At 33.1% G+C, this 14,499-nt stretch overlaps 1 protein-coding gene across 50 annotated transcripts in view; it reads right to left on the bottom strand.

The window, feature by feature from the left end:
* ptprjb.1 (protein tyrosine phosphatase receptor type Jb, tandem duplicate 1) overlaps positions 1 to 14,499 on the bottom strand; it is a 227,501-nt gene that overhangs the window by 119,013 nt on the left and 93,989 nt on the right. The window contains exons 100-130 of one of the 50 annotated variants that reach the window (XM_088651692.1): positions 14,215 to 14,271; positions 13,956 to 14,012; positions 13,720 to 13,776; positions 13,501 to 13,557; positions 13,002 to 13,052; positions 12,561 to 12,614; positions 12,270 to 12,326; positions 11,833 to 11,886; positions 11,541 to 11,597; positions 9,456 to 9,506; positions 8,271 to 8,327; positions 8,013 to 8,069; positions 7,777 to 7,833; positions 7,559 to 7,615; positions 7,161 to 7,211; positions 5,494 to 5,550; positions 5,241 to 5,300; positions 4,947 to 5,003; positions 4,804 to 4,860; positions 4,503 to 4,556; positions 3,739 to 3,795; positions 3,470 to 3,526; positions 3,193 to 3,246; positions 2,932 to 2,988; positions 2,800 to 2,856; positions 2,655 to 2,711; positions 2,316 to 2,372; positions 1,792 to 1,848; positions 1,174 to 1,233; positions 972 to 1,028; positions 21 to 77 (exon numbers count right to left, since the gene is read on the bottom strand). The exons of the other annotated variants lie outside the window; for them this stretch is intronic. Coding sequence (XP_088507818.1) covers positions 21 to 77; positions 972 to 1,028; positions 1,174 to 1,233; positions 1,792 to 1,848; positions 2,316 to 2,372; positions 2,655 to 2,711; positions 2,800 to 2,856; positions 2,932 to 2,988; positions 3,193 to 3,246; positions 3,470 to 3,526; positions 3,739 to 3,795; positions 4,503 to 4,556; positions 4,804 to 4,860; positions 4,947 to 5,003; positions 5,241 to 5,300; positions 5,494 to 5,550; positions 7,161 to 7,211; positions 7,559 to 7,615; positions 7,777 to 7,833; positions 8,013 to 8,069; positions 8,271 to 8,327; positions 9,456 to 9,506; positions 11,541 to 11,597; positions 11,833 to 11,886; positions 12,270 to 12,326; positions 12,561 to 12,614; positions 13,002 to 13,052; positions 13,501 to 13,557; positions 13,720 to 13,776; positions 13,956 to 14,012; positions 14,215 to 14,271 — 1,743 coding nt within the window. The remainder of the gene's footprint in view (positions 1 to 20; positions 78 to 971; positions 1,029 to 1,173; positions 1,234 to 1,791; positions 1,849 to 2,315; positions 2,373 to 2,654; positions 2,712 to 2,799; positions 2,857 to 2,931; positions 2,989 to 3,192; positions 3,247 to 3,469; positions 3,527 to 3,738; positions 3,796 to 4,502; positions 4,557 to 4,803; positions 4,861 to 4,946; positions 5,004 to 5,240; positions 5,301 to 5,493; positions 5,551 to 7,160; positions 7,212 to 7,558; positions 7,616 to 7,776; positions 7,834 to 8,012; positions 8,070 to 8,270; positions 8,328 to 9,455; positions 9,507 to 11,540; positions 11,598 to 11,832; positions 11,887 to 12,269; positions 12,327 to 12,560; positions 12,615 to 13,001; positions 13,053 to 13,500; positions 13,558 to 13,719; positions 13,777 to 13,955; positions 14,013 to 14,214; positions 14,272 to 14,499) is intronic. 50 annotated transcript variants of the gene reach the window in all.

Here is a 14,499-nt window from a genome sequence, read left to right as displayed (position 1 = left end):
GTTCACACATTAAAACTTACTTGACAGAGCTGATGTTAGATACACTATTGATGGAGATCTTGTTGTAGCAGAGGCTGCTGGGACATTTTAATTTTAAGACATTAGAAATGTTTAGAGTAAAAGATATTTTTTTTTATTATTGCAAATACTGATGCTTGTGCTCGGGAGATGATTTAAAACACTTGAACTACTGATTATTATATTAATAATCATTAATCACACCTACAGTATGTTCGAACAACTGTACACTCCCTGACAATTATCCTGTCGCCTATCCAAGTTTAAGGAACACTTCAAGTTGATCATTTGGTGTCAGAAGTTGCTTATATTCCTGGAGATTGACCTTTCTGCAAAGTTCAGCTCCAACCCTGATCGAACACACCTGAACTAAATAATTAGGACCTGAACAGCACTTGATAATTACAGGCAGGTGTGTTTGATATGGGTTGCAACTGAAATCTGCAGGAAGGTCGATCGCCAGGAACAGGGTTGATCATGCCTGCCAGACATGCTCAATAATGCTCATCTCTGATTACTTGGCTGGCCAATCCTGGAGCACCTTGACCTTCTTTGCTTTCAGGAATTGTCATGTAGGGGCTGAAGTATGAAAACAAGAGCTGTCCTGCTGAAGAATTTGCCCTTTCCTGTTGTTTGTAATGTAATGGGCAGCACAAATGTCTTAATACCTCAGGCTGTTGATGTTGCCATCCACTCTGCAGATCTCTGAATCTAAAACCATGAATTTTCCTTAATTAAACTTGACTGATTTCTGTGAGAATCTTGGTTCCATGCGGGTTCCAATAGGTCCTCTGCAGTATTTGTGATATTTGCAGTTCAACAGATGATTCATCAGAAAAATCTACCTTCTGCCACTTTTACAAATGATCAACTAGAAGTCAATTATTTGTTGCTCCTACAACTGGGATCGACGACAAGACTTTTGCCAGGTAGTGTACATATATATGACTTACTTGTAGGTTCTGCTGTTTGAGACTCAGTTCCAGAGGCTCTTGTACTGGCAGGAGATGCTGAAATATTTAGATGTATTAAGAAAAAGAACATTTTGAGAAAGATTTTGGATATTGTTACAGCTATATTACTAGGACAGTGGGATTCCAGCAAGATTTTTTAAACTAAAAGTTCCCGCAATAGTCCACAATTAAAAATACTCACTTGAAGCAGTTGTGGACGCTTGAGTCTCAGTTGAAAGAGTGTTTGTTGTGGCAGAGGCTGCTGAGACAATTTGATGAAGAAATATGAACTAAATTTTCCTAAATTTTTGTAAACATGCTTAAAGAATATGATATAAAATTAGAATTTAGCAATGCAAGATATAATATAAATATGAGAGAGAACTTTAAACAGTTTACTTGGGTAATTTGAAATACCGGTATCACTTTATTTTGATGCTCCCTCTAACACATTTTGTTGAATTTAAGTTACAGTACATTGCATCTACATGCCAACTAATTCTCAACAGATTATAAGTAGAATGTTAAGTTGGGGTTAGGGTAAGGGTTAGTTAAAGTTGACATGCACTTGCAAATTTTCTTAGTTAAATGTTGAAGGAGCAGTATCAGTAGATATTAAGCAAACAGTCTACTAATACTCAAATGAGTATCAATTGGCATGTAGTTGCAATGCAACTTTTAGTCAACAAAATGTGCAATAGGCACCTTCAAAATAAAGTTTTTCCGAAATACCTTTACTAATTCAATAATTTAAATTATTTCAGGCAAGTTTTACCCTTTTACTGTTGTGGTCAGACAAATGTACATATACATGGCTTACTTGTAGGTTCTGCTGTTTGAGATTCAGATGTAAAAGAGCTTGAACTGGTAGGTAGTCCTGAAATATTTATATGTATTAAAAATCCGAACTTAATTTTGAAAAAAAATTAAGCAGAAAGGCTTAAAAGGATACTTTTGTATGCTATAAATTTCATACAGCAAGAAATTATAGAATAGAATACAACTTTAAACTGTAAATTGAAAATGAGGTGGATATTGCACAAAATCATTAGTTAACATTTTAGCCTTCTTGGTTTTGTCAACTCAAAACTAATCCTGTAATCCTTAGTTTGTTCAGACATCATAGAATAGGTCTTATTAATTTGAAAATAAATAATAAAATAAAATATATTTTTTAAACAAAATAAAACAATAAAAATACTAGGAAAGCAGAATTTCACTGAGAAATGGTTTTTGTGATTTTTACATTTTTTATAGTTCATTACATATTTGCTCTATGACAAACATAAAAGAGTATTAAAAAAAGAGCAAAGGTTTAGAACACTACACAAGTATATTACTTACTTATAGGTTCCGCTGTTTGAGTCTCAGTTGTAGAAGAGCTTGTACTTTGAGGTGGTGCTGAAATATTTACATATATTCAAATTTTGAACTACTGCACAAAATCACATCATTTATATAAAAAAATTATAAATATTTAAAAGTGTGTGTGTGTGTGTGTGTGTGTGTGTGTGTGTGTGTGTGTGTGTGTGTGTGTATATATATATTTTTTTTTTTTTTCAAAAATATGATATTTTGAGTCTCAATACACATTGGAATTTTAACACCTCTATTTAAGCTGAATCTATAACTATATTTTCCAATTAAAACGTTCACACAATAATCCATGAATTAAATACTCACAAGAATGACCTGATGCTGGAGACACAGTTGATGGGGAGTTTGATGTGGCAGAGGCTGCTGGGACATTTAATGAAGAAAGAATTCCAATATATTTATCATATTCCAATCATCCACAAAGGACCATGAATAAAAAAACAAAACTCACTTGAGGGAGCTGATGTTTGAGAGACAGCTGATGGGGAGTTTGTTGTAGCGGAGGCTGCTTTAATGAAAAAATTTAAGTTACAGTTTCAACCACAACACCACAATAGTGTTCAGACAACTGTACATGACTTACTTATAGGTTCTGCTGTTGGAGACTCAGTTGTAGAAGAAATTGTACTGACAGGAGATGCTGAAATATTTAGATGCATTAAAAATATAATATTTGTGATTTAAAAACATTGCAATATTTAATCACACTTATACACAATAATCCTGTAGTTTAAAAAAAATGATATTTTGACATTTACATGACAAGCACTATAGTATTTCAGCTAGTTTTAAAACTAAAATGTTCACTTTATAAACCATAAAAATAAAAAAAATAAAAACTCACTTGAAGGAGCTGATATTGGAGACCCTGTTGCAGAGTTTGCTGTGGCAGAGGCTGCTGAGACATTTTGATAAATAAGTGAATGAATAAATGAATGAATAAATAAATGAACAAAGATTTTCACACATTTTGTAAAAATATTGCAATACATTAGCATGAAAATACAATAGTAAAATAGCAAAACAGTAAAATACCAAAGATTTACTAATAAAGAGTTTAGACAACTGTACATATGTATAACCTTTTAAATGGTTCAGACAACTATATATATCTGACTTACTTGTAGGTTCTGCTGTTTGAAACTCAGCTGTAGAAGAGCTTGTATTGGTAGGAGATGCTGAAATATTTATATGTATTAAAAATTAGAAGCAATACTGCACAAAATCACAGACATTAAATAAAAAAATGTAGATATTCATAAGTAAATAGAACTTTTTCAAAATATGTTATCATTATAATAGAATTCAAACAACTCTAATTAAGCTGGATCTGTAACTATCATTTGCTAAGTTAAATGCTTCCACAATAATCCATTAATGAAATACTCACTTGAAGGAGCTGATGTTGGAGACACAGATGATAGAGAGTTTGTTGTAGCAGAGACTGCTGGGACATTTTAATGGGTGACATTTAATGATATGATAAAATAATAGATGTTTAAAATGAGTAGACACTTTAAACATCTGATATCGTGAAAGTCCTAATACAAAAACAGTAGAATTCCACCATATCTAATCATGCTGAACCTATAAGTATCACGTTATAATTAATTTCTGCATTAAATGTTCATACAATATTGCATGAATAAAAATAAAACAAAAGGAGCTGAGGTTGAAGACACAGTTGATGGAGAGTTTGTTAAAGCAGAGGCTGCTTTGATTAAAAAAAAAAAACTGGGTCCCACTTTATATTAAGTGGCCTTAACTAATATGTACTTACACAGGAATTAATAGTTTGTTACAATATACTTATTGTGTAAATACATGTATTTACTATGTACTTAAGCTTGATTAAATACATGTATGTAATTACATCTGTAATTAACTTTTGTATTTACATTTGTAAATATACTGTTGACCATACCTTACACCTTAACCCACCCAAACCTGTCCATAACCCAACCTCTATCCAGACTCAAAAGCACCACGTGTTCTCAAATACATTACAAACACAGTAAGTACATTGTATTTATTTTTTGATGTAAGTACATAGTAGTTAAGGACGCTTAATATAATGTGGGACCAAAAACTGAGTCACAGTTTCCACCACAACACCACCACAGTAATGTTCAGACAAATGTACATATGACTTACTTGTAGGTTCTGCTGTTTGATACTCTGAAGAAGAGCTTGTACTGGCAGGTGGTGCTAAAATATTTACATGTATTAAAATGCTGGAAATTCTATATTGCACAAAGTCAACAGTTCCTTTAGATGTATGTTAACTTACAAAAAATGGCAATGTGTTCAATACTTTTGTTTACCCACTGTATTTAAAAATGAGTAGAGCCCTTACACAACTATCATATCATGGCAGTCCTAATACAAATACTGTAGAATTCCAACACCTCTAATTAAGCTCTACCTATAATTATGATTTCTCAATTAAACTCACTTGAAGCAGCTGATGTTGGAGACACAGTTGATGGAGGGTTTGTTGTGGCAGAGGCTGCTGGGACATTGTTATGGGAAAATTAGGTTACAGTTTCCACCACAATTTCACAAAAGACAAATGTACATACAGTATAGATGACTTACTAGTAGGTTCTGCTGTTTGAGTCACGGTTGTAGTAGAGCTTGTAAAGGCAGGTGGTGCTGAAATGAAATGTTTAGATGTATTGAAAACAAAAGCTTCATTTTGAGGAGTACAGAAATGCTTTTAGGGACATTTTTGCATGCCGTAAAATTTGCACTGCAAGAAATGTTAGAATAGAATATGACTTCAATTATAAACTGCATAAATACTGAAGAGAAATGAAAATGCTGTGCAAATTCCACAAAATCGTGATCATATATTGTCATATTTGTGCTAAGATAATTATAGTTACTCACTTAAAGAAGTGATGGATGTTTGAGTCTCAGTTGAAGGAGTGTTTGTTGTGGCACAGGCTGCTGAGACATTTTGATTAACAAATAGAGTTACAAATTTTAAAAGATTTGTTGACATGCTTACAAAAACACAATATAATCAGTATAATCAGAAGGTGACTTGAAATACCTGCTGCAATAGTTATTATAATTTATATTAACAGCAGAATGGTAAAACTTTCCTGAAATAGTGTTCATAAAACTGTCTTTTACTTACTTGTAGGTTCTGCTGTTTGAGACTCAGTTGTAGAAGAGCTTGCACTGGCTGCAGATGCTGTAATACATAAAGAGAAACTTAAGAAAAGTTTAAATAGAATATGACCTAAACATCAAAATGTGAATATTGCACAAATTCGTTATCATACTTGTCATATTTTTCTGTTGATAAATGTGCTGTACTTGGATAATAATGCTTAGCATTTTAGCCTTCTCTATAAGTGTTTTGCGTGGAAAGGTTTAAGTCTTTTGACAAAAAAATAAATAAAATGAACAAACAAAGGTGAATTTGACTGAGCATAGTTTGTCTATAGGGGCCCTATCATACACCCGGCGCAGTGTGGCGCAAGGCGTGGCGCAGTAGTCTTTTGGTAGTTTCAGCTTGGTGCAAGAGTCGTTTTGAGGCGTTGCGCTACGCTGTTTAAATAGCAAATGCATTAGCGCTCATTTTCGCGGCCATAGGCGTTCTGGTCCAAAAAGGAAGGCGTTCTGAGGCGGACGCTGGCGCGTTGCTATTTTGAGAATCTATAATAGATTTTTCATTAGACCAAAACTAACCCGGTCTAAACTCCGGTGCAGAGTTGCGCCTCGCTTATGCACTGCTTAATACGCACAAGAGAGCAATAGGCAAATATCTTTACATATAAAAAAAATTTAAATATTAAGGATACATATAGGATATAATAAGAATAGATATAGAATATAAATATAAATGATTAAAATATTACAAAACATATTATTTTCTAGCCTACATAAATATGAAAAACCACTGCTTTTATGTCTTCTTCATCTTGGGAGGCTTTTTCAGTTCATTCATAACAATTTGCTTTTGTATATTGTTATTATTATTAGCAGTATTATTTATTATATCTATATTTATATTTGTTTTATTAAAAACAAGCTTAGATTTGCCCAGCTGTCAGGTTTTAGACCATATGGGGCACTGCATGTGTTTTAGGATATAACTCAGGTTTTTGAGCTCATTTTGCTATTATTATTCATTTATTCATTTGCTGGAAATTAGAACTGAATTTAGAAATAGTTTTGAAACGAATATTTGCGCTTAACAAACAAAAGTATTTATTTATAGACTAATTGATGTCTGTGCGTTAAGGTTTCCTTATCCAAGAGCGAAAGTGAAAATGATCCATTATCTCTCATTCTCACGCAGCAGATGCTCTGTTTAACAGTTTTCTGTTAAAAAACTGTGAACTGTTAACTGTTTGCTTGTGAAATGCTCATTTTTTCCACTTAGACTTACTTTGCGTCATGTAAATAGCGAATGCGCTCTTGGCGCGACGCAGCTGACTCTTAAAGGGAATGGGAGATAAGATTCTAATTGGTTTATTCTCAAAACACACCTATAACTCATTAAGAAAATAAACTCAACCCTTTTAGAACATGCGCCGCGGAGCAAGGCAGATTTCCCCGTCCTTAAATTAGCAAAAACGCGCCCTGACACGCCCTGAAAGCATTTGCGCCCTGCGTTTTGCGCTCTGCGCATGGACCGTCAAAATAGAGCCCTAGATGTCCAAAATGTCTATAGATATTTCAAATCATCTTTAACACTAAATATTTGGGTTATGACAAACACAATATGGTAAAATATCAAAATAGTAAAACAGCAAAGGTAAAGAGTTTAGGCAACTATACATAAATATTACTTACTTGTAGGTTCTGCTGTCTCAGTTGTCGTGGAGCTTGTACTGACAAGATATGCTGAAATATTTAGATGAATTAAAAATTATAAAGAATACTGCACAAAATAACATAAATTATTTAAAAAATGATAGATATTTAAAAATAAAAAGAACTTTTACCAAAATATTTAATCATAATAGTCTAGTACAAGTCGTGTCCGAATATTTTAATGAATGGAAAACTAGTTGGTGAGTCCGGCACATTGTTTAAAAGGGTTGTCATTCTTTTAATAAGTTACGGATGTGTTCTGGTAGTAACATGCATTAAATCTGCATTTAATGCTTGATTATTAAGAAGGGGATTTCAAACCCCCGAACTACTGATTATTAAAATAATAGACATAAAATCATTTTAGTGTTACTTACTTGTAGGTTCTGCAGTTTGAGACTCAGTTGTTGAAGAACTTGTACTGATAGTAGGAGCTGAAATATATACATGTATAAAAATGAGAAACAATACTGCACAAAATTACAGATTTTTCATTAGAATTGTTTTATTAGATTGTTAAAAACTTTTCAATATAATTATCATTTCTCTATTAAAATGTTCACACAATAGCCCATGAATAATAAAAAAAACTTACTTGAAGGAGCTGATGTTGGAGACACAGTTGATGGAGGGTTTGTTGTCGCAAAGACTGCTGGGACATTTTAGAGAAATAGAATTAAATTTTCTTAATTAAATCTTATTTTGTAGACATGCTTACAAAAACATAATTAGAAATACTTTAAGTAATAATTAATGCCCATTACATTAACAGCAAAACAGTAAAACATTCCTGAAGTAGTGTTCAGACAACTGTACATGTGTTTTACTTACTTGTAGGTTCTGCTGTTTGAGACTCAGTTGCAGAAGAGTTTGTACTGGCGGGCAATGCTGAAATGTATGAATGTATTGAAAATAGACACTTAAGTTTAAGTAGTACAGAAATGCTTGAAGATACATTTTGCATGCCATAAAATGTATACTCCAAGAAATATTACAATGGACTGAGACTTCAAATATAAACTGCACAAACACATTCTTCAAATGATCACCATATTTTGTCACTGTGATTAGATAATAATGGTTACTCACTTAAAGGAGTTGTGGAAGTTTGAGTCTCAGTTGAAAGAGCATTTGTTGTGGTAGATGCTGCAGAGACATTATGATGAAGAAATATTGATATAATTTTCTTAACATTTGTTGACATGCTTATAAAAATACAACATATACAATAAACTTCAACAAAGCAAGATGGTTTTACACTGATTTATAATAAAAATATTGGATTCAAACAGTACACTCAGGAGGTGATTTAAAACTCCTCAAATTCCTTGAAAATCTCTGAACTAAAACTACAACTCCCAATGGCCATTGCGCCAATCTACTCCTACCACTGTTGACAGTAATCTGGACACTCACAGCTGAAGCCCATCATCATCTGATTTCTTTAATTAAACAAAACGTTTATTTTTTTCAGTTAAACAAAGAGAAAACTGAAGTCATTGCATGTGGAAACAGTGATGAGGTTCTCAAGGTGAATGTGTACCTTGGCTCTGAGGGTCAAACAACAAAAAATAAGGTCAAGAATCTTGGTGTTATTCTGGAGTCAGATCTCAGTTTCAGTAGTCATGTCCATGCGGTAAATAAACCAGCATACTATCATCTCAAAAACATTGCAAGAATTAGATGCTTTGTTTCCAGTGAGAAACTTGTTCATGCTTTTATCAGCATCAGGGTGGATTACTGTAATGGACTCCTCACTGGCCTTCTCAAAAAGACAGCAAGACAGCTCATCCAGAACGTTGCTGTTAGGATTCTGACCAGAACCAGAAAATCACAGTACATCACGCCTTTCCTCAGGTCTTTGACCTGGCTCCCAGTTACATTCAGAATAGTTTTTAAAGTATTTATAATGTATTAATTGTCTATAAATCACTGGCCTAGGAGCTCAATAAATTACAGATATGCTCATTGAATACAAACCTAACAGATCACTCAGATTTCCTTTTCCTGCCTGACAATGTTTTTGACCTTTGTATTGTTTATCTATTAATGTTTTGCTGCCTGTCTTGACCACCTACTACTTTCTGGATTATTTGTATGCTTCAGTTAGCTCCTGTTTTAACCGTTGCCTGCCTGACGATTCTCAAATAAACTGTGAATTATCCCCTCTGTTGTCACCCTGACTACTCACTACAATTTTAATTTACATTAACAGCAGAATGGTTAAACATTCCTGGAATACTTTTCATACAACTGTACTTGTGTATTACTTACTTGTGGGTTCTGCTGTTTGAGAATCTGAAGGGCTTGCACTTGCAGGCGGTGCTGAAATATGTAAATTGATTTAAAATTAGAAACAGTACTTCACAAAATCAAAGATGTCTTTAATATATTTTATTATATTTAACCAAATTTTAAACTAGTTAGTTTTGTTTTCTTTGTATGTATGGATTATTTTAGTTGTTACTGACATCTGCTAAAAGAAAAAAGTCAATAGCACTTTTATAAATATGTTTTCTAAAAAAAAAATGTTGACCTGCTGAAAATTATTACCCGCTGCACTTAAAAATGAGTAGAGCCCTTACAAAAATATCATGTCAAGAAAGTCCTTATATAAAGACAGTAGAATTCCAACACCTCTACTTAAGCTGTTGTTGGAGACACTGTTAATGGAGAGACTGTTGTGGCAGAGGCTGCTGACACATTATGATGAATAAATAGATTTACAGTTTGCTCATGTTTGTTGAAATGTTTATAACACTAAAACAAATACAACACAAAAAATAAATGCAACACTTTTTTGCTCCCATTTTTCATAAGCTAAAATCGAAGATCTAATATTTACAATGTATTGTACTCAAAAGGCCTATTTCTCTCAAATACTTATCACATTCATTTTAATTAGTGTTGCCAATTTATTTTTAGTGACTTTTCAGACCCCCTTAGTGACTTTTTTTTTAATATGTGACTAGAGACAAATCTAGCAACTTTTTTGGTGTTACTGGTGATTTCCTCCCCCACCTCAGAGCACTGACAGGCAGCCCAGTTCTCATACAACAGTCTCTCTAACTTAGTTGGCAACGCTGTTTTAAATATGTTAGTGAGCAATTGATGAGGAGAAAGTCATGAGAAGAAAACTCTGGTCGTAGTGTTCACACAACCACACTGTACCCAGAGTTTTAGAAAATCTTCACCCTGGCCAGAGTTTTTAAAAAGTTTTCAAAAAGACTTGTTCAGTCACACAATACTTGTTTTTTTGTGTGGAAAAACAGCTAAACCATGTATAAAAAATGAGGTTCTGAAAATACCCGTGTTCGCACAAATGTGATGCGATTCACATAAATAATGTGTCACGAGTTGAGCGTTTTGCACATTTGATGCACTTCGATCGAGTTGGAAATACTAAACTTTGGCGAACATTCATTCCATGTTAACCAATCAGGAGCTTGCTCTTGTAGGGGTGTGATAATGATGTAGCACCTATAGTTGGTGTCCAGAAAGAAAATACTCCTTGGCTACGTCGGAAGCACCGCTATCATCCAGGCACAGTTTCTAGAGGAATTGGTGACTCCACATTTAATGTGAAGCGAATTTGACATGCTAATGAAGCGAATTTGACAAACGAATGAAGTGAGTCAACTAAAATATGTTCAATGTCTATTTACGTGCGAATAGCGCAATTTAATTGTGCTTGCCGCATCTGGTGTGAATTCAGCATCAGAGTGGCCAACCTAAAACAAACCTGTGCAATATTCATGCCGTCTAATCAATGGTGCTATTCACACCAATGAAGGCAGCACAAATTACGCGAAACAAAAATAAATCTGTTGAGAAATTAGTTATTAAACTATTATGTTTAAAAATGTATTAAACAGAAATTGGGGAAAAATAAACAGGAGGGCTAATATTTCAGGGGGGCTAATAATTCTGACTTCAACTGTACGCGTGAATAGAACTATTTATTTGTGCTTGCCGCATCTGGTGTGAACAAAGCATCGGAGTGGCCAACCTAAAGCACACCTGTGCAATAATCATGCTGTCTAATCAGCATCTCAATATGCCACACCTGTGAGGTGGATAGATTCAATGCTCACTATCACAGATTTGTTCAAGTAAACATCACATAGTGAACAATATTAATTTTCTTAATTAACTAATTAATTTAGATCTCTGAGTTTAGCTCAATAAAAAAAAGTGTTACAATTATATTTTTTGCTGAGTGTAAGTAGAGCTGCTTACAAAACATTTAATTTTCTTACTATTGCAGATACTGGTGCTTGATGCTCACGAATGTGATTTGAAACACCTGAACTACTGATTATTATAATACTTAAACAACTGTACATATATATTTCTTACTTGTAGGTTCTGTTGTTTGAGTCTCAGTTGTAGAAGCACTTGGACTGGCAGGAGATGCTGAAACATAGAGATGCAATAAAAATATAGTTATGGTAAATTTGACTGACCTTTTTAAAAAAAAGATTTAGATTTTTAACATAATATTTCACTTTTTTGACCCACAATAATCCTGTAGTGAAGATATCTGATTTTCTGACATTTAGGAAACATGACAAGCACACTATGGTTCCTTTTAGATTTATACCTAAAATGTTCACACAATAATCCCTGAAAAAATATATACAGTACTCACTTGAAAGAACTGATGTGGGAGACTCAGTATATGGAGAGTTTGTTGTGGCAGAGGCTGATGGGATATTTTAATGATGAAATAGATGTAAATGACCATTTTTGGAATATTTTGATATTTATTTTGCATATACGATATCATTTTTTACATGTGAAATCTATCTAAACATGAACATATTTAGTACATTTGATGAGTTCAGATGCAAAAACCTCTAAACGCCATCTGAAATTTCCATTAAAAATTGCATTTTTCTCAGCCTCCTTTGATTATGTAGTGTTTTTTTTTCTCTTTAAAGACCATGAAAAGGACTTCTCCTTTGCCATAAAAGTGAAATTACTGAACCTACATACAGGAGCCTGATAAAAATCTCCATTTTAGAAGAAAATTTCAGATGGCATTTAGAGGTTCTTGCATCTAATCTCTTCATATATATTGCTTACTTGTAGGTTCTGCTGTTTGAGGCTCAGTTGTAGAAGAGCTTGTACTGGCAGGAGATGCTGAAACATTGAGATGCAAAAAAATAAAATTATCATGATTTTGACTGACCTTTTTTAAAGTAAGATTTAGATTTTGCAACATAATATTTCACGTTTTTGGTCCACAATATTCCTGTAGTGAAGAATCTGACTTTCTGACATTTAAAGTACATAACAAGCACACAGGGGTTCCTTTTAGATTTATAACTAAAATGTTCACACAATAATCGCAGAAAAAATATATACTGTACTTACTTGAAGGAGCTGATGTGGGAGACACAGTTGATGGAAAATTTGTTGTGGCAAAGGCTGATGGGACATTTTGATGAAGAAATCGACGTAAATTACCAGTTTTGCATTACATTTGAAATATATTTTGGATATATGATATAACTTTTTACATGGAAAATCTATCTAAAACATGAACTCATTTAGTGCATATGAAGAATTCAGATGCAAAAACCTCTAAGCGCCATCTGAAATTTCCATCAAAAAGTAGCATTTTTCTCCGCCTCCTCTGTTTATGTTGTGTTATTTCACTTCAGCAACCATGAAAAGGACTTATCCTTTGCCATAAAAGTGAAATTACTGAACCCACATACAGGAGCCTGATAAAAATGTTCATTTTAGAAGAAAATTTCAGATGGCATTTAGAGGTTCTTGCATCTAATCTCTTCATATATATATATTGCTTACTTGTAGGTTCTGCTGTCTCAGTTGTAGTAGAGCTTGTACTGGCAGGAGATGCTGAAATATTTAGATAAATTACAAATTATAAAGAATACTACACAAAATAACATAAATTATTTAAAAAATGATAGATATTTAAAAATAAAAAGAACTTTTACCAAATATTTAATCATGATAGTCTAGTAGAATTCCAACAGCATTAATTAAACTGTACCAATAACTTTAATTTTCCAATCACCAAGGGCCCTATTTGAATAATCTAAGCGCATGATCTAAAGAGCAGGTTCACAAGTTGTGTCAGAATATTTTAATGAATGGAAAATTAGTTGGTGAGTCCGGCGCATTGTTTAAAAGGGTTGTCATTCTTTTAATAAGTTACGGATGTGTTCTGGTAGTAACATGCATTAAATCTGCATTTAATGCTTGATTATTAAGAAGGGGATTTCAAACCCCCGAACTACTGATTATTAAAATAATATACATAAATCATTTTAGTGTTACTTACTTGTAGGTTTTGCCGTTTGAGACTCAGTTGTAGAAGAACTTGTACTGATAGTAGGAGCTGAAATATATACATGTATTAAAATGAAAACCAATACTGCACAAAATTACAGATTTTTCATTAGAATTGTTTTATTAGATATTTAAAAACTTTTCAATAAAATTATCATTTCTCTATTAAAATGTTCACACAATAGCCCATGAATAATAAAAAAAAACTTACTTGAAGGAGCTGATGTTGGAGACACAGTTGATGGGGGGTTTGTTGTGGCAAAGACTGCTGGGACATTTTAGAGAAATAGAATTAAATTCTCTTAATTAAATCTTATTTTGTAGACATGCTTACAAAAACATAATTTGAAATACTTTAAGTAATGATTAATGCCAATTACATTAACAGCAAAACAGTAAAACCTTCCTGAAGTAGTGTTCAGACAACTGTACATGTGTATTACTTACTTGTAGGTTCTGCTGTTTGAGACTCAGTTGCAGAAGAGTTTGTACTGGCGGGCAATGCTGAAATGTATGGATGTATTAATAAATAGACAACTAATTTTAAGTAGTACAGAAATGCTTGAAGATACATTTTGCATGCCATAAAATGTATACTCCAAGAAATATTACAATATACTGAGACTTCAAATATAAACTGCACAAACACATTCTTCAAATGATCACCATATTTTGTCACTGTGATTAGATAATAATGGTTACTCACTTAAAGGAGTTGTGGAAGTTTGAGTCTCAGTTGAAAGAGCATTTGTTGTGGTAGATGCTGCAGAGACATTATGATGAAGAAATATAGATATAATTTTCTTAACATTTGTTGACATGCTGACAAAAACACAACATATACAATAAACTTCAACAAAGCAAGATGGTTTTACACTGATTTATAATAAAAATATTGGATTCAAACAGTACACTCAGGAGGTGATCTGAAAATCCTGAAATTCCTTGAAGATCACTGAACTGAAACTACAACTCCCAATGGCCATTGCGC

Source organism: Danio rerio, chromosome 25 (assembly GCF_052040795.2).
Source record: "Danio rerio strain M-AB ecotype USA chromosome 25, GRCz13ab, whole genome shotgun sequence".
Classification (NCBI taxonomy): Eukaryota; Metazoa; Chordata; class Actinopteri; order Cypriniformes; family Danionidae; genus Danio; species Danio rerio.
This window is presented reverse-complemented; position numbering and strand designations above follow the sequence as displayed.